This window comes from Lepisma saccharinum, chromosome 25 (assembly GCF_977018435.1).
Source record: "Lepisma saccharinum chromosome 25, izLepSacc3.1, whole genome shotgun sequence".
In the NCBI taxonomy this organism is placed as follows: domain Eukaryota; kingdom Metazoa; phylum Arthropoda; class Insecta; order Zygentoma; family Lepismatidae; genus Lepisma; species Lepisma saccharinum.
This window is the reverse complement of record NC_139253.1, coordinates 19,384,539-19,407,469: the sequence shown is the minus strand read 5'-3', so window position 1 is coordinate 19,407,469 and position 22,931 is coordinate 19,384,539. Positions and strand designations below refer to the sequence as shown.

Here is a 22,931-nt window from a genome sequence, read left to right as displayed (position 1 = left end):
ATTCATTTGGGACTCACTTTTCGCACAGTTCCCGAGCAACGCTCCGCCCTTCAACTTGTGACGTCACTAAAATTTCAGTGTGTTAATGCTAAAGGCTGGTATACATTGGTCGAGTGAGCGGAGAGTTACTGGGACGAGTTACTGACCTGTCTGTTTACACACTTTCTACTCGACTCTAGCAAAGTAGGATTCTGACTGCAGCTGTTTGGTGCTCTTTTGACAGAATGAACCGTTGGCGATTTAAGAAAAGAGTTCTGAAACGGTTTACACACTTTTTTCACGAGAAATGAATACAATAATGCAGGTGGACATGTCTGGAAAGAAAACCAATTTCCTTGATTTTTCTATTTTCGATCGTTCTTGATTGTGTAGAACGTAAATTACTTACTTTTAATTTTACTTCTCCTACGCCAATACATCAAGTCTCATCTCATACACTTAAAACATCATACGCCCGTAATTTATTTTGTTTGTTCCTAGAATCGACACAAATTCCATGGACATTGGACACTCGCACAGCACAGACTCTATACTGTCCTCGGAAAACGCTTACATTGACCGAGTGATCTGTCGAGTTTACGCGCGAGTGAAAAAATCGATGGGAGAGGAAGCAACTCGGTCGAGTCGCTGTCCTCCGTAGACAGCCACTCGACTGTCCTGACTACTAGAGCAAGCAAGTACTGCAGTACTCTTCCCGGTTGTTTACACGGGGAGAGTACCTCGCTTGACCCTACTTGGTCCAGCTACTCTTCCGTCTAATCGACCAAGGTAAGTTGACCCCATCCTGAACCCAAGGGCCCTTAATTACAAGATAACTGTGATAAGTTCCACTAACAGAAAGTCGTACTTCAGATTTCATGAATCTAGATTTGTTGTTTAAACATTAAATTGTGATATAAATAATTTATGTTTCTACTATGCTTAACCTGATCTGATAATTTATCACTGTTATTTATCATTCTATCCTTTTACTTAGAAATATCATATCTTCAAATCCTATTTCTGTCACCTTGATTTATGTAGACACACAGAAACAAATTGTCTTAGACAGTTACTGTCGCATACTTTTAATTGAAGCTGTCGTCGCGCCCTCATGTGTGAAATCTTGACAACATCGGAAATGTCACATCTTCATGAAAGAAAGGCACAGTCTATATAACATGAAATCTCAATAAATACTCCCAGATGGTAGCACTGTTATACACATACATAAATATACATTACTGCAACAAAACTGATAAGAAGGCGTGAGTTGTTTTTGCGTAATCCAGAAAAGAGCATATTGAGCGTAATAATAGTTGTGGAAATGCTGGAGTTTTTGTCCTTTGCCGAGTATTTGTATTTAAAATACCATAAATAGAAATGTGTAGAAATATGAAACACCCACAGAATATTTTGAATCAAAGTCGAGGATTCGTGTCGAATTGGTACATTGATGTGTCTACGTGTCATAGTGTAATTAGAAGAAAAGGAAGGGATGTTTCAACATACTAGAGAACAGAGATGAGAAAAGCAATAAAAAATGTAATGACAGAGAGAGAGAGAGAGAGAGAGAGAGAGAGAGGAAGGAAGGAACTGAAGAAGTCAGACACACACACAGACACAGAGAGAGAGAGAGAGAGAGAGAGAGAGACAGGAAGGAACTGAAGAAGTCAGACACACACACACAGACAGAGAGAGAGAGAGAGAGGAAGGAACTGAAGAAGTCAGACACACACACACACACACACACACAGAGAGAGAGAGAGAGAGAGAGAGAGAGAGAGAGAGAGAGAGAGAGAGAGAGAGGAACTGAAGAAGTCAGACACACAGACACACACACAGAGAGAGAGAGAGAGAGAGAGAGAGAGAGAGAGAAAGGGTGAGAAGAAAGGTAAACAAACGAGTGTAGAAAGGAAGAGCAAGAGACAAATAAAGAAAACAAAGTAAATTACCAAGAAGAGAAGGAATAACACATGAAGATAAAGAGACTGAAAAGATGGCGGAAAACAAGGAAGAAGATAAGAAGGAAAGAAAAACAAAAAAGCTGAAAATAAAGGAAGAAAAGTATAAACAGGCAATTTCACTTATTCCATGGAAAGAGGTAGGTAAGCATTGACAGCACCAGAGAGTGAGCAGGGGGTGAACTCCCCCCTTCGTCGACCAGCCTGCTCCCTACCGTCCCCAGCAAACAAAATACATAGATAAATGAATGCAATTATGGGACAAACATGCATTTTTTGTACAGTAATCAGGTGTATACCGAACGTGACCCCCCTGAAAACATTCCCTCTCCCAACTGCCTCCCTCATTTATTTTATCTTGCGAGTGAGTATTGGCGACCATATACATGCTGCAAATTTGTTTTAGGACTTCGTGCTTTTGATCCTTTAGCTGATGTAGTTCGTGAGATATAATTTCTCGAAGAAACAGGCAGTGCAGGGAATTATTAAAATTATTACAGGTTTCCTAACTAATGTCTTGAACCGGAAACCAAAGTGTCTTACATTGCAGCAAAATTGATGCGATTTTTACTTTAGATGCGTCACAATACTCAAGATCACAATCGACCATTGTGCGTCTGGTAGGCTTCGTGCGACACGCATCTAAACGCATGAGAAGATGCGAAGGGTAGTTAACGGTGAAATATCTCCCAGAACCCTTCACAACCGCAAAACCACCCTCCTAATTCCTTGCAGTTTTTCACCCCTTCGCTTCACCCGTGCCCTTAACTTTCCGGAACAACCCTGGGCAGGGTTGCCAATAAAATTTTCAAAAATATCGTGTTTTGGTATTTTCTTCATGCCTGTCGATCCTGGGAAAGCGTAAGATGTTGTGTAGGGAATAGGTGTAAGCTTTTATTACTCTGAACGCAACATTTACAGTCACTATTTTTATTACTAGTTCGTAAAGCGACGTAAAAAGCCTTATTGAATCAATCAAAATTATTTCATAGTTTTTACGGTTTACCGAACGTGGATTTTTTCTACTAATGTCCTAGGGCTCACCCAGTCTCTTAACAGTGGCTACCTTGGGGAGACTGTGAAGTATGAAGTCACCTCCACTATGGCTGATATAAAAATTTTAGAGAGCTCTACTTCTAGATGGGGTCCGCAGTGGTTTACTGGGTAAGATGTCTGACTGCCACGTGGAAGACCCGGATTCGATTCCCGGCGTGTGTGATATAAGGTGATTTTTCAGGCATTGTCCCCGCATAAAGCGACTCTGGGGCTCACCCAGCCTCAAATAAATAGTTACCTGGAGGGTAAATGCGGCCGGAGCGTGGTGGTGATCACATCACCTTCAAGAAGACCGAGGTTGAAGAATGTGTGCCACTAGCGGGCGAGGATACGTATATATTTTTTTACTAGTCAGGCCTCTTCGTCTCATCTTTTCTGCCTTTGACGTTCTTTTTTATGTATACTGGATCAAAGGGGGTTATGATCCCCCAAACCCCTTGGGTACGCCAGTGGGCCCTACACCCATATCCCCCTATATGCCTCATGGCATGGTGCAAAGTGCACGGGGAACTTTACCTACTTCTAGTAACCCTGTGACTCTTTATGGCATTGGGCACCTCTGTTTAACTTCCATATTGTCTTCTCTGAAATTTTTAACAACTTATTTGACGTTTTCTCATTGTGTTTTACTATCTTATATTCCTCTTTGCCTTGTCAATTTATCTCTTCTAAGAGTTGTTTATATCTTGTTCTTCGTGTTGGTTCTATTCTCGTGAATTATTCTACCATTCTACTCGCACATCTTCTTACGAATCATCCTTTCTCCTCGACGTTCCTGTAGTCCTATCTTCTGACTTGACGCTGTTGTTGATCTGTTGACACAAACTTCAGGAGGCTTAATGTGATGGGTAAAAAGATTCTTCCCTAGTCGATTGACACTACACTGAGAGTATTAGAAAGATGAGAGTTCTGTACTAGATTCCCTGGACCGGACGGTGATGATGGAAGGGTTGCCTAAGTTTCTAGGAGAAACCTTTGTGCAGTAAGTAACTCAGATCTGGCCCGTTCAGCGATTTAGTCTGGGAAGTTAGTCGTCGAGGCGTCGGAAAACTTAAGACCTTCCTTAGTTCATCATCTCTTACATCACCCAGGTGTCAGGGAGGAAATTATGTCGATTGTTGGACGATAATGGCAAGATTCAATAGATCTATGCTACGCGTGATAAACTACTTGAAGTAGGATAGGTTTCTTTAGTTTCGGAAGTCTTCCCGTCTGACGGTGTCCATTAACCTAATGTTATCCAAGATGTATTTTGTGAAAGGTAAATTCCATCGAGATGGGAACCGGAGTGAGGTCCTTGAACCCATTGCTTCTGTGATGTTTTCGCTGGTTGAGGAAATAAAGGTATTGTTCACATTTCGATTCATGTGATTGTGGGGATACAACAGAAAATGTGCTTGCTTTCTGTTCGTATTCATCTCCTAATTTATCTTCTCGTCTTTATTTTGTATTAAGGGACTCCCCAGGCTTGATACCCGGTGCAAGCACATAGTAGTTCGGATTCTACTTTAAACTGTATGTACAGTCCCGATTAGCCTTTCTGTGCATAAAGTGGGCTTGAAGCAAATACCTAAAAAACAATTCATTTTTACATTATTTTCAACCGATGTCTCAGGTCCCGGGTTCGGATCCAGGCCTTCATCAATTTTATCATATATTATTTCTCATCCTCATCTTCGCGGTTAGCCAAAAGTGGCAGAAAAGCGAAGCAAAAGAAAACAATCAATCAATTGTTTTACCTTATCTTGTATTATATCCTATTAATTTTATCATTTTTTCCACGTTTTCTCTATGCTCCTTTTAAAATTGTATCTCCATTTTCTCGCTTTTTTTTCGATATCTTTCTGTTTCTTTCATATTATCTTATCGTTTCGTACTACTGTATTTTTCTTTATATTTTTATTTCTTGCTTGCTTTCTATATCATTATCTCTTCTCGTCTACTTTTATCTTCTTTTGCTATTCTTGTCATCTGCTTTATCTTCCCTCTTATGTTCTCCTCTCCTCTTGTTATTTGGTGTTTTAGTGTTGCTTTTCCCTCTATCGTCTCTCTCTTTTTTATTCATTTCTATACGTCTTTTTGGTAGAATAACTAAAAAGTTAGCCACAGTGATCAAACTATTTGTTGAAATGATAATTTGTTTCCTGTCCACAATTTATTCAGTGTATCTGACCAACTTAGTTTTGTCTGGCTTTACCGATAAATTTGGTAATTTTTTGTTGCCGTCATAAATTTCATTCCAGTTTCGGGCATATCTGTGCTTCTGACCTACTCTTTGTCATTCTCATTGTTAGAGTAACAAAGAAAAACTCTGAAAAGTTGGCTTTTTATCTAAGATGGTAAGGTGTAAGTTTCCATTATTTTCTTCTAGGCTGCGCAAAGATATCATTTGGTTTTCGCTAGGGTATACATCAATTCATATCTTCTCTATTTATCCCTTAATTCAGAGACGCAGCATCCTTTCTCGCTGTACCATTCTTGTTCAACAGATCCATCACCTAGTATACAAGGTAACACCGCTCTGTGGATGATGGGTAGGGGGAGAGTCATTAATTTCAGCTCACACGTCTCCGAAATAGGTCGGCACACCAGCTGCCCTGCACTAGAGAACAACTGACGGCTGCAACAATGGTTTCTGGCACCAGATCCTCATCAATCACTTGGATTGTTGCCGCGCTTTAAATGGGAATTCTATTCCGCGTGGGCCACACCTGCCAGCATTGCTCGATTCGACTCTGAAATTTTCCAAAGATTACGTGCGAATGTGACTGCTGGGTTTGATCATGTTTTTCGCTGCGTTCTTTTCGTCGTTCTTTTGTCTGCACGGACGTGAAAACGACGCCATCTGGTCTCTGAGATTGTAACTGGTCGCTGTTCGTACACAAGGAAAGGGGGAACCTAATTTCGATTGTTTTTTTGTTTTCAGTTCGCTGTTTTCAACACGAACTTCAATTGGCTACTTCTGTTTTCACAGAAGAAAGGTCCGCTTGAAAGTATTTTCAGAAAGTGAACCCATTTACTTAGTTCCTGAACCAGTCGCTTTTAATCTAGATTTCTCGAGTTCGATTCCTGGTGGTCCCATTACATTGGTTTGCATACGCTTTGAACTGCAGGTCCAACTTCTATTACCCTATCTAACCATAAAATGGTCATAAGGCAAAATTTACCACACTTTTTAGACCATAAATATGTGCATTAATACGATATAAACTTAATAATAATAATAACAATTTTAGAATGAAATAAAGAAAACTAGAAATTGAAACCACACTGGTTCATTGAACGTTATCGTCTATAAACTATTGTCTTCTCAAGGATGAAAAAGAAAGGAGTGAAAAATAAGAACGAGGAAGTAAGAATGAAACAAAGAAAGTTAATGTACAAAGAAAAGTGAATGAAATATTTTGTTATTTAGCATCGCTTTTCTGCCGTTATTGGCTACGATGATGATAGATGATATTATGGAACTGAACTGATAATGGGACATTTACAAAGAACACCCAGGATTTGAACCCGGAAACTTCGGTGTGAGATCGAAAATCGACCATTAAACGCGCTCAGTCGTGAAGCCACCGCCAAGGAAGGAAAGAAGAAAACTAGAAGTGAAAAACAAGAACGAAAGGGAAAGATAGAATGAAGAAACAAACATGAAAAGAAAAAGAAGAATCCAGGACAGAAAGAAAAGAAGAGAGAAAGAAAGCAACGCAAGGAATAAAAATACAGTAAGAACAATAGAAAGGAATGAAGGAAAATACAACATTGGTAAGCAGAACAGTGAACGGTGAATTGCAATCACATAATCCCCATAATGTAATCTATGGAGTATATAGAATTCTGTATTTGAAAACTGTTATAATAAGAATGTGGTGTGTAATGTACATGCACAGAGAGTGTGTTTCTACTGACAACATAAATCATCTGACCCTGATAATGTTTCAACATTGTGAGACAAATCTTACAACCTCAACCTCCGATTGTTACTTCTCTCATTGTTTGTCTTCTTCCCCTCCCAACAATCGACAAAGTCTTAGAGAGTCAACAACTGGATTTGTCCCTATCAAATATTTGCAGTACTCCTCGTTCCTGAACACTAATAAGTTTGTTGCCGTGAGAGCCCTCCAGCCTGCCTGCCCCCCCCCCACCCCGCCCATCAAAAATAATGCTTCACTCCATCAGCGTTGAAGTAATTTTCATCCTTGGCTTTTCCTTCTACCACCGGAAGAGCAAGTTGTGTGCTTCCTTCAAAATTGCAAGAACGAAAAGAGTGAATTTTGCTTGTCAGCAAGCTATTTGAAATTGCAAACACCGGTTGCGTACTGGTAACGTCGTTGCCTTGTAATGAAGGGATTCCGGGTTCGATACTCGCTGGAGGCACATAGTTGTTCGGATCTCACTTTAAAACTGTAGGCCCAGTCTTGATTAACCCATCTGTGCATAACGTGGACTCTAGACCGAGAAGATTATTTTTGTATCCTTAATAAACTTCCCACTAAAGGGCAAAAATATACAAGTAATTTTTGATACTGTTTTGCACCATGTACTTACAGATTGTTACTAACAATTTATATTTCAACGTGAGTAATTCTACACACATGACGTTATATGCAGAACATACTTCTGCTAAATTGCACAAAAACAATGCACATCTTTCACAATTTTATTGCAATAATATATCTGTAATTATGTTCATGGCTGTGCTGCCATCTGTGGATATTTATTGAGATTAATTTATATAGGTTGTACCTTTCTCTCATGAAGATGTGACACTTTCATGTAGCCTATCTGTGCCTAAAATGTACTTATTAAACTCATGATCATGAATTTCTAACAGCCTGTGTGAAATGTGAGTTGGCAACCTTGTGACTAGTTCTTGGCAAAAGGTTCGATTTAAATCCATTTTAAGCGCTGATGGTTAGGTTAGACCTACAGTTTGAAGTGGAATGGAATATAGCCCTCAGTGAGAATGTATTTGTCCCTAGGTTTTGAATGTAATTGTTGTAATTGTGAGGTGAAATGGAAGATGAGTAGTGCTACATAAACAGGCGAGCAATGTTCATTTATCGCAAACTTGAGTTTGGCTCTGTTGTTATATTTTAAAAATAATAATAATAATAATCTCAGAAATAACTGCAATCTGTACATGTGGGCAACTTATAATGCGCCTGATCGTACTGCAACCAAACGATCCGTGAAGTATTGAGGGTTACATAAGAATTAGGGAACGTCTACTTCAGGACATAATGACGCATTGTTGCGGGGCAGGAAAAGGGGGGGGACTGTATGTAGCGCTCGCTGGTGTACGCTGTATTTATTGAACGATTAAATTCCTTCCGCCCTGCATGCTTAAAAGGAGTGTGACAAAAACATCAACGCAAGCGGAATAGAGGATTAAATATTCTCTATACGTGCGAACAAAGCGGGATAAGTATGTTGAATATCGATTGGACTGAAGCCTATTATCATCCATTCGCTCTCTCTGTATGTCCCAGTTACCTTTAAAACTCTCTTTCTCACTTTCCCTTCTTCTTTCTATTTCTCCCTGTTTCTTTTCCCTCCGTTCGCTATCCGTTCTGTCTTTGTCTCTCTTTTATACTCTATTTCCATTTCTGTTTTTAATTCTTTTTTCTCATTCCTTCTATTTTTCCTGATTCTATTTTCTTCTAGTCCCTTCTTACCTTTTTCCCTTTCCCTCTTTCAGCATTTCTACTTCTCCTCTTCTCTCTCTGTTCCTCTTCCTTCTCACACCCTGTCTACATCGTTTCTTTCTCTGTGTGCATGTATGTGTGTGTCTATATCTTCTTATCTCTCTGTCTGTCGAAATATTTTTCTATATCTCTCCCCTCTCTTTCTTGCTTTCTCTCCCCATTTCTCTCTCTCTCTCTCTCTCTCTCTCTCTCTCTCTCTCTCTCTGTGTGTGTGTGTATATACATAACCCTTTTCTCTGTCGAATTGTATCTGTCTGTCCAAATCTCTCTCTTTCTCTGTCTATATATTTTCTTTCTCTCCACGTGTGTGTCTATCTCCTTCTCTGTCCCTGTTGTGTATACCTACTACCTATCTGTCGGTCTGCGTTGCATAAAGTTATGTTTGAATTAGGATTTTTACAGAGCAAGCCTACCCTTGCTTTTGTTCAATATATTTTAATAGTTAGTTGGCAGTAGGAAGCGCTTAAAACAAACCTTTATGCAGCAACAATAATCTCCCAACAATAATGGTAGATAAATGCAAAGGTTAAATACATACTCTGTGTGTGTGTATTTACAAAAACTCTTCGTAATAACTGACATTTGCAAAATATCAGTTGATATACTACAGAGCACATAAACCATTATATTAAACAGATGAAAGTTGCTTCTATGAAAATTCAATATTTAACTTTGTACTTTATTTGCACTAACAGCATCGGGGTTGGACGGAAGAGTTTCAACCATAATTTTTGGATTTATTTTCGCTAGACTCAATACACAGAGCTGATAGGTAAACACGCCTCCATCGGAAGATTATTAACTCTCATTGCTGGCGGCCGTTATCAGGGGAAAATATCCATAAAAGGTTATCAACGATGCTATCAATTCATTTGTGAATCTGAGTAAACATGATATTGTTTGTGTTGATAAATGAGCGTTATCAACAAGCGGCATGATTTTTTTAATGTATTGCATATATCCACACCTCTTCGTCATTTCGGCCTTTTAGCTAGTCGGTATTTGGAAGGAGACTATCGTATCCTATACACAAAAAGTAAATTCATTAATTAAAGTAAAAAGGTGTACCTAAATTGAAGGTCAAAATGAATCAGCTATTGAATATGCTTTATAAATGCATCTATTTTTATAAATATTTTTTTACATTATTATTCAACTTGCAGGCCTCCCCGATGCCGTAGTGATAGCGTCGTCGCCTTGTAATCAAGGTGTCCCGGATTTGATACCCGGTGGAGGCACATAGTAGTTTAAGTTGTAGATACAGTCCCTATTATCCTTACTGTGCATAAAGTGGACTTAAAATACCAATTCAATCAATCAATATTATTCAACTTGCAAAAGTGCATAGCGTATTTTTCAGATTTTAAACTTGAATTGCTGATATTTAAAATAAGGTTTCTTTTATGGGACATAGGGTGTTTCCAAAAATGTATGTGAAACCCAGCACTCAAACCTTTTTGAAACACCCTGTATATATTTAATAACGTTCTAAATGTTGGTCACTTCTGCTTGTTGTTTGAAACAACTTTTTTCAGATCGTAAATAACAAATTTAGAAGAATAACATTAATATGTATTAATAAAGTTAACACAAAAATGCATAAAATTACGATCTAATGATGCAATGCGCCCCCTTTTTTGGCGAAACTACGAGAAAGAGATGAAATGTTGGTCATGCCGTTGTTGCCATGTATCATCTCGAGACAAAAAATAATAGGCTACAAGGTTTTATTAGCTAGGCGAATAAGTGTGTTGCTATTAGTAAGATAACGAATTTTGTATAATTTGACAGAGTTATTAACACACTCCAGTAGCTATTAGAACGCAGTCTTTGAAGAAGGTTCGAAGCATTTCGTACAAGCTTCAGTAATTGCAAGACTTAGAGAACCCACTGTTTAAAGTATGTAAAAGTTCATAGAGGAGCATCCCACGTTGTGAAACACGTGAATACCCGGAAATCGCTATTATATTTCCCTCCTTGGTAGGTACAGAACCCTCTCGGTCAATATTAACTTGCCTAAGTTATACACTTCTTGAAATTATACGTTATTTGGGGGGGAGGGCGTTTCTCGTAAGGGAAAGAGAAGTTCTTGGTTCAAAGTAATGTCGCTGCTGCGCGTAAACCCTTGGAGTTTGCTCCGGTAACTTAGGGTCCTGTTAAACTACAAGCAATTCCTCCGGGAACTAGGAATTTCCGCTTGGATTATTTTCAACTGCCGGAAACTGATGAACAACTACTAAACATGGAGGGCACTTCCGTGTACAGTGTTGAGAAGTTTCAAGCATCATCGTAGAAACTCTCAAGTTTCGTGCAAAATACCTGCATGGTATACGGTAAAGGAATTCAGCACATTTCTACTTAACGAAGCTATCAATTATAACACCATTAAGCCTTGTTTCCATGATATGAAAAACTCAATATGCTGACCAATGTAGAAATTTATTTTATTATAAAACATAAACTAAACGTAACGTTTCAACCTTATAGCAAGGTCTTCTTCAGACTCTGCACCAAGTACAAATGGAACAAGGTACAAAAAAGGACGATATACAGGGTGACTTGTAATTAGATGTATTCCCTGAAAGGGGTTAAAGTAGAGACAATTTGCAATAAATTTGACCATATGATACCCCGTCCGAAAATTAGTAGAATTTCTATTGTTTCTTTTAAAAGATGACAATTTTCCACATAAAAAGATGAATTGAGAAAAAACTGTTCTTTGTATGGCACATATTTCAGCGTTTTCTGATAGCTAACAAATAAGTGGTTCGTTGAAGAAAGGTTTTTTCCCAAATAACATTCACATGTAAGTAACGGGTGGGTCTAAACTTACAAGTGGTGATAAAAAATACACTCTTAGTTTACTAGGCAACGTATTAATAACACAAATGGTATGACACGAAGCGTACAAATTACTTAAATTACTCCTTGAGTCATCAGCTATCCAACAAGGTAGAAATGTTGCTAACATTCACATTTGTGTACAAGAAATAATACTTCGTTCATCTTCATGTGAATGGAATCAATGGACAATACAATTAAAGAACATTACACGTCTTGATCAAAGTGGGCACCTCCGTTACGAATGCATGCACGCAGGTTTTTACGGACATTTGGTCTCTTAACTCGTGATGTGATGGTGTCCTTGATGTGTTGACCAGCTGTTAAGATCTTCTCCCTGAGCTCTTCTTGCGAGTTTACCGGTGTCTTGTAGACTAATTCTTTCATGTGGCTCCAAATGTAGAAGTCGCAAGGCGTCAAATCGGGGTATCGAGCCGGCCAGGGAATCGGGCTGCCTCGGCCAATCCATTTCTTTTGGTAATTTTTTCAACGAGCCACTTATGTGTTAGCTATTTGAAAACGCTGAAATAAATTCCATACAATGAGCAGTTTTTTCTCAATTCATCTTTTTATGTGGAAAATTGTCATTTTTTTAAAAAAACAATAGAAATTCGATTATCTCGAAAACTACTAATTTTCGGACGGGGTATCATATGGTCAAATTTATTGCAAATTGTATCTACTTTAACCCCTTTCAGGGAATACATCTAATTACAAGTCACCCTGTATATCCACAAATATTACTCCCCTCCAGACTATTAGAAATGTTTGTGTATAACGGGCGATTTTTTAACCTGAATCATTTGAATATCTTGAAAAAAAATCATCCTACAAAAAAATGTTCCAAATAAAAAGTTGATAGTTTGGAGGGGGAAGTTTAGTGGTGCAACAAAAGAACACCCCCTCCCCCTCTTGTAGGTGGGGTAAGGGAGCAACTTTGAAATTTCAAATAGAAACCCCTATTTTTTATTACAGATTCGGATTTTACGGAAAAAAATACATAAGTTTTGTCTGAAACATTTTTTTCGATTCTTGATAGATGGCGCTATAATCGACAAATTTTCATTTCTTGAATATTTACACTTTAAAACCAATGTATTTCATTTCGGAATTCATTTAAATTCAAAAAATAAAACATTCTCGTGCATGAACTTTGTACTAATTCTTGACATATCTTTTGAGATTTCATTAAGCTGGTAATTCGCCTATTTACAACATTTAAAAGTTAGATTCGATGTTTGTTTATTTATTTTTATTGTTGTGTCAAAGAACTTAACAAAGCTACAACAGAAAAAAAATTAAAAAAATAAAACAATGTCAAGAAACAGTTCCTTTTTAGACTTTTCCTGTTAAATCATTGTTTGTTAATCATTGTTTGTTTTTCATTGTTTTTTAGATCATAAGAATGCTCCGAGCGATTAATTTGACTAAGCTGTTGATACTTTTTTAATATCAATGGATGTATTAACTGTAGAAAAGAAAATTGAAATGGTTCTCGTGTATGGAGAATCTGGCAGGAATCTCCGTCAAGCTGTCGTTGTTTATGCTCAGCGTTTTCCAGACAGGGTGCGTTCTTTCGCTTCATTTCAACGTACAGTCAATCAATTTACTACTGAAGGAAGTGTTAAACCTAAACAAAGGACCCGTCGAAGAACAGTTACTGGGGAAGGAAATGAAATTAATGTGTTAGCTGCTGTGGCCCATGATCCTCATGTCAACTCGCGAGAAGTAGCTCGAAATTCCGGATTGTCCCAGAGCAGTGTTTTGAAGATTTTACAGCGTCATAAATATCATCCATATCATGTGTCATTGCATCAAGAACTTCATGGCGATGATTTTCAAAATCGAGTGACGTTTTGTCATTGGGCACGTGAACAAATACAAATAAACCCAAATTTCTTTCGTCTGGTATTGTTCTCTGATGAGTCATCTTTTACAAACCACGGAACGGTCAATCGGCATAATATGCATTACTGGAGTGTCGAAAATCCGCACTGGCTGCGCCAAGTTGACCATCAACGTCCATGGACTGTAAACGTGTGGTGTGGAATTATTGATGGCAGACTCATCGGTCCCTACTTCATTGATGGAAATTTGAATGGTCAACAGTACCGCGACATTCTTCAAAATGAGCTGCCAATATTACTTGAAGATCTTAACCTGGAACTGAGACAGAACATGAGGTTTCAGCAGGATGGATGCCCAGCGCACTATTCGAGAGCAGCACGTGAAGTACTCGACCGTGACTTCAATGGCCGATGGATCTGCAGAGCTGGTCCTGTAAATTGGCCTGCCAGATCACCAGATCTTACTTCACCAGATTTCTTTTTGTGGGGCTACCTAAAAGATAAAGTGTATCGAGAATTGCCAACTACTCGTGAAAATATGATAGAGCGAATCCAAAACGCTTGTGCCATAACTGAACCAGAGGTACTTTTGAGTTGTGTACATTCATTTGAAGCGCGGATCAATAAATGTATTGAAGTTGAAGGTCACCATTTTGAACACTTAATGTAATTGAGAACTGAATGTAGTTTACTAGCCATCGAGATATCTAGAGCTAAGAATTGTCGAGTAATTTTGTATTTTCAAAATAAATTTATTTGTTTTACAACAATTTCAAGTCCTGGAATAAAAATGTTTTATTTTTTGAATTTAAATGTATTGCGAAATGAAATACATTCAAGAAATGAAAATTTGTCGATTATAGCGCCATCTATCAAGAATCGAAAAAAATGTTTCAGACAAAACTTATGTATTTTTTTCCGTAAAATCCAAATCTGTAATAAAAAATAGGGGTTTCTATTTGAAATTTCAAAGTTGCCCCCCGCCCCACCTACAAGAGGAGGAGGGGGTGTTCTTTTGTTGCACCACTAAACTTCCCCCTCCAAACTATCAACTTTTAATTTGGAACATTTTTTTGTAGAATGATTTTTTTTTTTCAAGATATTCAATTGATTCAGGTTAAAAAAAATCACCCAGTATATATCGTCCTTTTTTGTACCTTGTTACATTTGTACTTGGTGCAGAGTTGCTAGAAGGTTGAAACGTTACGTTTAGTTTATGAAGCTATCAAACTGTAATTAGTAGGTACCATGTTCGATTCCCTACTATTCGAATTCATGTTTGATAGCGTAGCTACGTGCTATTGCCTTTGGTACATTGTTATGCAGGGTGTATAGTAATGGAATAAACTAAGAATTTATTTAGACTAAACTATATGAAACACAACAATGATAGCACTTCAAGTTTCTATGAATGACTAGTCTGCAAATGGCTACCAATCGATACAAATGTCTACAAATGTTCAATATGGCTTCCGCAAGTTATGAGACACACATTCAATCGAAATTCAAGTTCTTGCCACACTTTTCCCAACAACTCCTTGTTCACCAAAGCAAGGGCGTCTGTTATTCTCTCCTTTAGCTGTGGCATAGGTGCATGGGCGTATGTAAGGGGGATTCAAAGGGTCCAACCCCCTCCTCCCCTTTGGTTCAGTAAAATTACCAGATTATCTGTTTTATCCGCTTGTTCATAAAAATTTCTGCGGACTAATTTTATTTTCCTAAATTTGAGACGTATAGGACGAGATATGGATGAGATGGAAATTACGTAATTCCACACACCAGATGGGACTGTAGACCAAATGTCTCCAATTTCCTGAAAGTTTCGGAATTTCTACGATAAGAAACTATATTGGGGCCGTCAAATCAGTTATCATTTTTTTCCCTCGAGTCCTCTTAAAGAAATTTGGTTTTAAAAACTCAGTGCAAGAAAACCAGGTAAGCATCGTAACATTCTCAAGGTGTTTGACACAAGATGAACAGAAAAGTATTAATACTAAGTAGCGTGACTTCGTGACTGCATACACACAACTTTGTCAGGTCCAGCGCCCCCTCCCCCACTCCCAACAAGCTTCCGGTCAGCAGTGCCCTGGAGTTTCACTTATGAAGAAAAGTAACCCTAATCATACCAAAAGTTGGACCGCCCCCCACCCTTACGTGAACTATCTATATATACGCCCATGCATAGGTGGCACATAGACTTTGTCTTTTACAAAACCCCAAATGCAAAAATGTAAGGGTGTTAGATCTGGGGGAGTTGTGAATGTCGCAATTCTTTAACACTACACCAGCGCCACAATGACCGCATTTACAAAAGTCTTGCGCATGAAAACAGAACTTGAAGATCTTCTCATTGTTGTGTTTCAGATAATGTTTTAACAATAAACCTGATAAGTTGTTTACTCTATTATGATACACGCTGTATTCTCGTTGTGAACCAACAATTTCAGTTAATTTAGTCTTTACCTTTGCTATTTACCACTGGTGAACCAAGGGTGGAAGTATTAACATACTTCAGCTCAGCTCTACTAAAAATATCGAGTAAATGAAATGTGATAGAATATAGGATTGACTAGGAGTGCTTTCGAAATATTTCTGGATGCGCCACTGTTGATAATGTTTTATGACACACTGTTTCGCCACTAAATTGGCTTGAAACCTCACAAAAATATATTTTAGGATTGCAGCAGTAGAGAGCAGAAAATTAGGACATTTCACTCAAATAAAGGACGGACAAATTTTCAGGAATTTGTTGAAATTAAATAGTAGTAGCGTTTATGCGTTTATTCGTTAATCTACCATTATTTTGAATCACACATAGATGGGTCGAGGCTGAGCTGCGTGCCAAAGAAAAAACATGATCCAAGCGTGATTCGATTCCGATAGCGGTTTCTTTCTTCCGTCCATAATGAGCTCACGAGTGATATGAGAGGACACACTCATGAAAGTGATGAAGAGGCACTCACAAAGATCCCCATGCTCAGGCCGGGATTCGAATCGGGAATCCCTGTGCAAACGACTCCGCCACGGAGGTCGACAACATAAATGAAATGCGAGAGATGAATTAAACAGAGGATGAGAATTGAAGGTGAAAAAGCAGAAGGAGACTAGGAAAGCTTCAGTAAAGAAGAGGGAAAGAAATGAGACAGAAATTTAAAAGAGCGAGATAGAAATTAGGAGAAATAAGCAGAAACGTAAAGGAGAGAGATATTTAAAAAAGAGAGGGTGAAAAATTAGGAGAAAGAGGAAGATTAGGCAAAGATATACACAGAGCAGAGGGAGAAAGATGAAGATTAATGGAGAACAAGACAGAAGTTTAAGAATGAGAGGATAAAAATGAAGAGATAGACAGAAAGGATGGAGTAAGAAATGCAGAGAGAGAGTGGGTGGAATGAGCAACGAGAGAAATTGAAAAAGAGGATAGCATAAGCGAAAGAATAAGAAATAGATATAGAACGAGAAAAGAGGTAGAAAGAAATGAAGACACAGCTATATATACATATATATGGAGAGACAGCCTCTTCACTTCAGAAATAAAAGCACACATTGAACTTGTAAAATTATAACTTTTTCAATAATTATTTCGGGATTTCTGGGAGAGAAAACTGTATTCTGGTACGTAACATCCGGAATTAATATCTCCAGTACGTGGTTCTGAGGTAACAAGCTTCAGTTTGAGAATTCGACCACACACGCCCTCTGAGGTTTCTAGAAGGGGGTTAAAACCCCTCCTTCCCCCTCCTACAGTTATGAAGCAGGAGAAGACGCCAAAAGTCTGAAACTGCTTGAAACTTCCACTTTTGGACTTCTTTCGCGCCCCTGGTATTCAATTTGCCCCCAGCGAAGCACTTGGGAGGGCCATTTCACCGTTATCGTCGGCATACAGCATCTCCGCAAGGGTTGGTAGCCACGGAATTCGACTGTGGGCTCCAGCACCCTCAAGAATGCTTTATCCCTGAGGAACAAAAGGGGCCGCAAAGCCTCTCGGGATTATCGGGATGGAATAAGCACTGTAATTAACCGGCTTAGTCGGTATTAACTTGGGGGGTTGCGAGAAGACGTCATGTGAAGAGAGAGGGGGGTTGATTCTAAGATACGCCGACCAAGAGTCGTCGGATGGGGAAGATCTTGCGTTACCTGCCAAGGAGATGATAGAGGGAATGCGAGTCTAGCATGCTCATAGTTGTGCATTGGCTGTCATTGACGGCTACCTACCGTGAAATTGAATATTTCAGGACCAATTATAGTTTGATAGCATCGCTTTCCTGCTACTATTAGCTAATCGCGACGATGAGTAATGATATGGTGAAATTCATGAAGGGACTCTCACAAGGAACACCCATGCCGGGATTCGAGCCCAGGACCCTTGGCGTTGTAGATAACTGTGCTAACACTCCACCACGAAGGTCGGCGATCGGTTGTAGTGGAGCAAGTATCACACACATATACAGACGGACAAAGAGAGAGAGAGAGAGAGAGAGCAAGAATTCGAGAGAGAAGCTGATAGAAAGAGATAGGCAAACAGAAGAGCGATGGAGAAAGAAATAGACGGTGGAAAGAGGAAGGAAGAAAGAAAATTGGAGGAGGGGAGCGAATAAAACGCGAGAGAGATGCAAGAAGAAAGAACATTTGTAGCAGAGGAAGAAAGAAAGAAAACGAAACGGGGGAAAAGAAAGAGAGAGAGAGAGAGAGAAATAGAGGAATGAAGGGGAAAATTATACGAATAGAGGAACGGAGGAAGGAGAAAGACAAACAGAAGGAGGGAGAAATAATGAAAGTGGTAGAGAAATACGGGAAGATAGAAATACTGCGAAATTAAAAGAAATAGAGATTAATTGAGAAATTGAATTAGGAAAATAGACAAGAACTTTCGCCACGCCTTATAGATCTTTGTGAAAATTTCAATATGCGCTTTTATCGCGACTTAGAACACTTTCTAAAAGTTTTATCTGTCTTTGATTTACTTGTAACAATAATCATCACAGGACCATTGTTGCAATTCTTAAGTGTTGTTTCATTGTAGAGATTCTTTAATTAAGATATTTTGCAAGAATTTCTGAAATGCATAGATCTCCCCCCACGATTATTGCCTTCTAATGAAGGCCGGTTTTCTAAAAGTCTCTAAATGCGCTTTCTCATGACGGTTTGCCTTTCAGCTAAATGAAGATAACACCAGCACCCCTCTAGGTTTCAGACAATGAATTTTCTAAGGAAATTTTCCTTCTCTGATTCGAACAATGGAAATCGTAAGGGGGTGGAGCCTACATTGAAGAAAGCGAGAAAAAGTTTGGAAACACTTTCATCTCCCCCCAGTTTCTCCCTCTTTCGTCATCCAGCATCCCTTCTCCCCTCGTCCATATTTCTCCCCCTTCCCTTCAATATTATCCACCCCCTTGTGTCCTCTTAGGCTGTGCAATGAATTCATTTTCATCGATCCTACTTTATATTGTTTCAATCAGCATCCTCCATAACTCTCTACTCATATCAGTGGTTACATATTTATATATCTCGTTTGGATTCAATGGCTGGAACGATTTATAGACCCCATTCTGTACAAAAGTTACTTTCTGGGCATATTAAAGCGATTCCTTTCTCGGTCCTTATTTCACTTCGTACGCACTTGCGTAGGATTTTTCTGAATTGATGCGTGAGGAGGGTTCTTGAATTATTTCAACTCTTATTCGTCCTCTTCTTCAATATTAAATTCAAGTTAGAATATATTTTGTGGGATTATATGGAAGTGGAAAGAGGATTTCAATATCAAATTTAACTTCTCGCCCTTCTGTGGATGCCCAGCCCCACAAATGTTACATTACCTTCCCCCTGTGCTAAATTCTTTACGTAAATTACTTTGGGCAGACAAAAGTTTACCGAGAAATTAATTGTAGCATATTTAAACAGTATGTGTTCATTTCAGTACTTGTTTGAATTTATTGACAATTCCCTCGGACTTAAAGTACAAATTAACCGCAACCCCCTCCCCTCTACACATTGATTGAATGCCTCATAATGAGCTATTGATTTATAGGTTGATGTTCCTTTTTGTTGTACTGGTAATATATTACGATAAACAATGTAAATGTTACAATTAATTATAACAGTGTATCTTGACATCTCTAACCTTTGCAAAGCTACAATGTTTTACTCGGGTATTTGACTGTATTGTGGGTTCGGGTGAGGCACATAACAACGTAGGCATTATTAGAATTGTCATGGACGTCCGCAGGATTCTTTCCAGGGAGAGGCAAGGAAGGCATTTGTTTCCGGGGGCAGGCAAACAAGACACATTCTCTCCAAAAATAGTGTTGTTCCCTAAAAAAAAACATTGCTTAAATTTGAATGTATGATGTTCATGCAACAATTAACACATATTATTGTGGCTAAAATGAAATTATATGTGTGAAATGCATAATTTTTGGTTGACTTTCATTTTCCAGGGGGGGCACGGCCCTCCCTTACCCCCCTTCCGGACGCCCATGAGAATTGTAATTGTTAAAATTATGCATGCAGGTTGGTTAGGAGTGTTAAGTTATGTAAGGGTAAGCTATCAGCATGTTTGAGAAGCCAATTTTCGCGAAGTGTTAGCAGCTGAATGTGACCCGCACCAAACCCATGTATTGTGGCTGTTTCACATTCGTACTCTGAAATCCGATGTTCTAGGTTTGACCCTGTGATGAGTATTAGTCCTTACGAATATTTCTTCTTCTCTTTCATGGAAAGCAGTGACAGACGACCACCTATTCACCAGTTGATGTTCGGTCATCATACAAACTGGACACCTGTTAAAAATTCGAGACCACTAAAATCGAATAACTTAAATCATATTAAAGTTGTATATATGTGGCTGTCTATAGCTTTACTGATCAGTTTACGTTTAGGCATATTGAAGTTATGGAAATAGGCTTTTTTTCCTATTTGTTCTCTTTTTTAATAGTTGTGTTAATTTGAGTTTCGCTGTTAACGAAGTTTCCCAAATTTTTATCCTGTATTCATTAATAATAATATACATTTATTTCTCCATAAAAAGAGTGCAAATGTATGCATTTACTGCTTACAAACACGTGGATCCTTCAACCCTTACAAAAGCTAAAGTTCAATTAGTATACTGTACATTAATAACTCGTGTAGACAAAAGTGCAACGTATTTTTTTTTAAATGTATATATAAGATAGCAGGTGGCGCTGATCATAATAATATGTTAACAGTTGGGCTGAAAAGTTCGTAGGCTAACATAGTAAAAAATATTTTTTTGACAAAATTCGATTTTATTATTCAATATAGTTGCCTTTGAGGGCGATACAACGATTATAGCGGTCATACAATTTTTCGATGCCATTTTTATAGTACGATTTCTCTTTAGCCTTAAAATAGGCCTCAGTTTCGGCGATTACCTCTTCATCAGTGCTAAAATTTCTTTCCAGCGAGCATTCTTTTAAGGTCTGCAAACAGAAAAAAGTCACTGGGGGCCAGATCTGGAGAATATGGTGGATGTGGAAGCAATTCGTAGTCTAATTCATATAATTTTGCCATCGTTTTCATTGATTTGTTACACGGTGCATTGTCTTGATGAAACAGCACTTTTTTCTTCTTCAAATGGGGCCGTTTTTTCGTGATTTCATCCTTTAAACGCTCCAACAACGCTATGTAATAATCGCTGTTGATGGTCTGGTCCTTTTTGAGGTAATCGATGAATATAATACCATGCGCATCCCAGAATACTGATGCCATAACCTTGCCAGCCGACTGTTGCGTCTTTCCACACTTTGGATTCGGTTCATCACGTGCAGTCCACTCGGCTGACTGTCGATTGGACTCTGGAGTGTAGTTATGGAGCCATGTTTCATCCATTGTAATATATCGACGGAAAAATTCGTGTTTATTACGGTTGAATATCGCTAAACATTGCTCCGAATCATCAAAACGTTGTTGCTTTTGATCGATTGTGAGCACGCGCAGCACCCATTTTGCACACAGCTTTCGCATGTTCAAATATTCATGCACAATATGTCCAACACGTTCCTTTGATATTTTTAAAGTCTCAGCTATCTCGATCAACTTCACTTTACGATCATTTAAAATTATTTTGTGGACTTTTTTGATGTTTTCGTCGTTAACAGCCTCTTTGGGGCGTCCACTGCGTGCATCGTCTTCGATGCTCATTTCGCCTCGTTTAAATTTAGCAAACCACTTCTCAACGGTTGATTTTCCTGGTGCAGAGTCCGAATAATGTTTATCAAGCCAAGCCTTGGCTTCAACAGTATTTTTTTTCGCCAAAAAGCAATGCTTTATTAACACACGAAATTCTTTTTTATCCATTTTTTCACAATAACAAAAGCTGCTTCACTCACAATGCTATATCTCACGAACTAATTATCCGGCAGCTGTGAAATTTATACACGTATCTTTTGAAGGTTAGTACTAAGTAAAAATCACATGGATTTAATTCTAGTAACGCCATCTATGAGTCAGCCTATGAACTTTTCAGCCCAACTGTTATAAGCCCACATGGGAATGTATGATCAAGAAAATAATTTACTGTTTATAACAATATATATTCATTAATGTACTAAATTATTTGCACAAAAATAAAAAAGAATGGATTTTCATTTATTCTTAAAGGAACAGTATACTTTTCTTTCTCGCAGAGGAGTAGTTAATAAACTAACTGTTACATAATGATTTTTCATTTTGTAGTCGTATATTTATGTTAATAGGGCCCGACATATGATACTTATTAAATTTTAATCTATAAATTACGTCCACATGTATGGCTACTTCGTATGCGTAGTTGATCTTTTGCGTGTTTATGTATGACGTCACCATGGAGTAACTTGTATGGCAAGTCTCGTTTTGTTGTGGTTTTTATATAGAAAATTCACTTTGTTCGTTTACTCAGCTCAAATTACGATTAATTATGCTCTGGCTAGAAGCGGTGATTCTAATTTTAAAATAATAAATGGAATTATTAACATAAAGTGTTAGGCGTTACCCCCACACCCCCTATACGCCTTCATGGCGTGCTGCTATGCACAGGTGAACACTTTACTTTTTACTTATTATTAACATATCACAGATTTCCAACACATAAAGATTACAAGCAAGCATCGGATGAGAGCAGGAACGCCATTAATACTCGTATATCTCTTCCTCTCATAAAGGGATCGTATGTATTTCACAACAGCGGTATGTTAACAATAGGCCATAATGAAACATAAAGGAGTGTCTAGGGTTTGGGAGGGGGTAGCGTTAACCCAACATCTTAAAATACCCATAAATAGTGGCGGCGATTGGGTACCAAATCTGGGGGTGCAAAGAAAGTTTATTTCTCTTGGTAGACAAGACGTAGCATTAAGAGACCATAGTGCAGGGGTCAAACTAATCGCCAAAATACCCATAAATAAAAATATTAAACATGAAAAAATTAGTAATTTTAAAATCTCTGTGGCATTTATGCATGCACTAATATGGATGGTGTGTGTGTGTGAAGGGTTCTTGTCAGCTTCTTCCCGGATGTGTTGTCTGAGTACATTCCTGCAGGAACC

At 38.3% G+C, this 22,931-nt stretch overlaps 1 protein-coding gene across 1 annotated transcript in view; it reads left to right on the top strand.

The window, feature by feature from the left end:
- Window positions 1-1,978: 1,978 nt before the first annotated feature.
- The window catches only part of LOC145978713 (uncharacterized), a 34,540-nt gene continuing 13,587 nt past the window's right edge, over window positions 1,979-22,931 (top strand). The window contains exons 1-2 of the mRNA XM_083111520.1: window positions 1,979-2,083; window positions 13,325-13,975. Of these exons, the coding sequence (XP_082967646.1) occupies window positions 1,979-2,083; window positions 13,325-13,975 (756 nt within the window). The remainder of the gene's footprint in view (window positions 2,084-13,324; window positions 13,976-22,931) is intronic.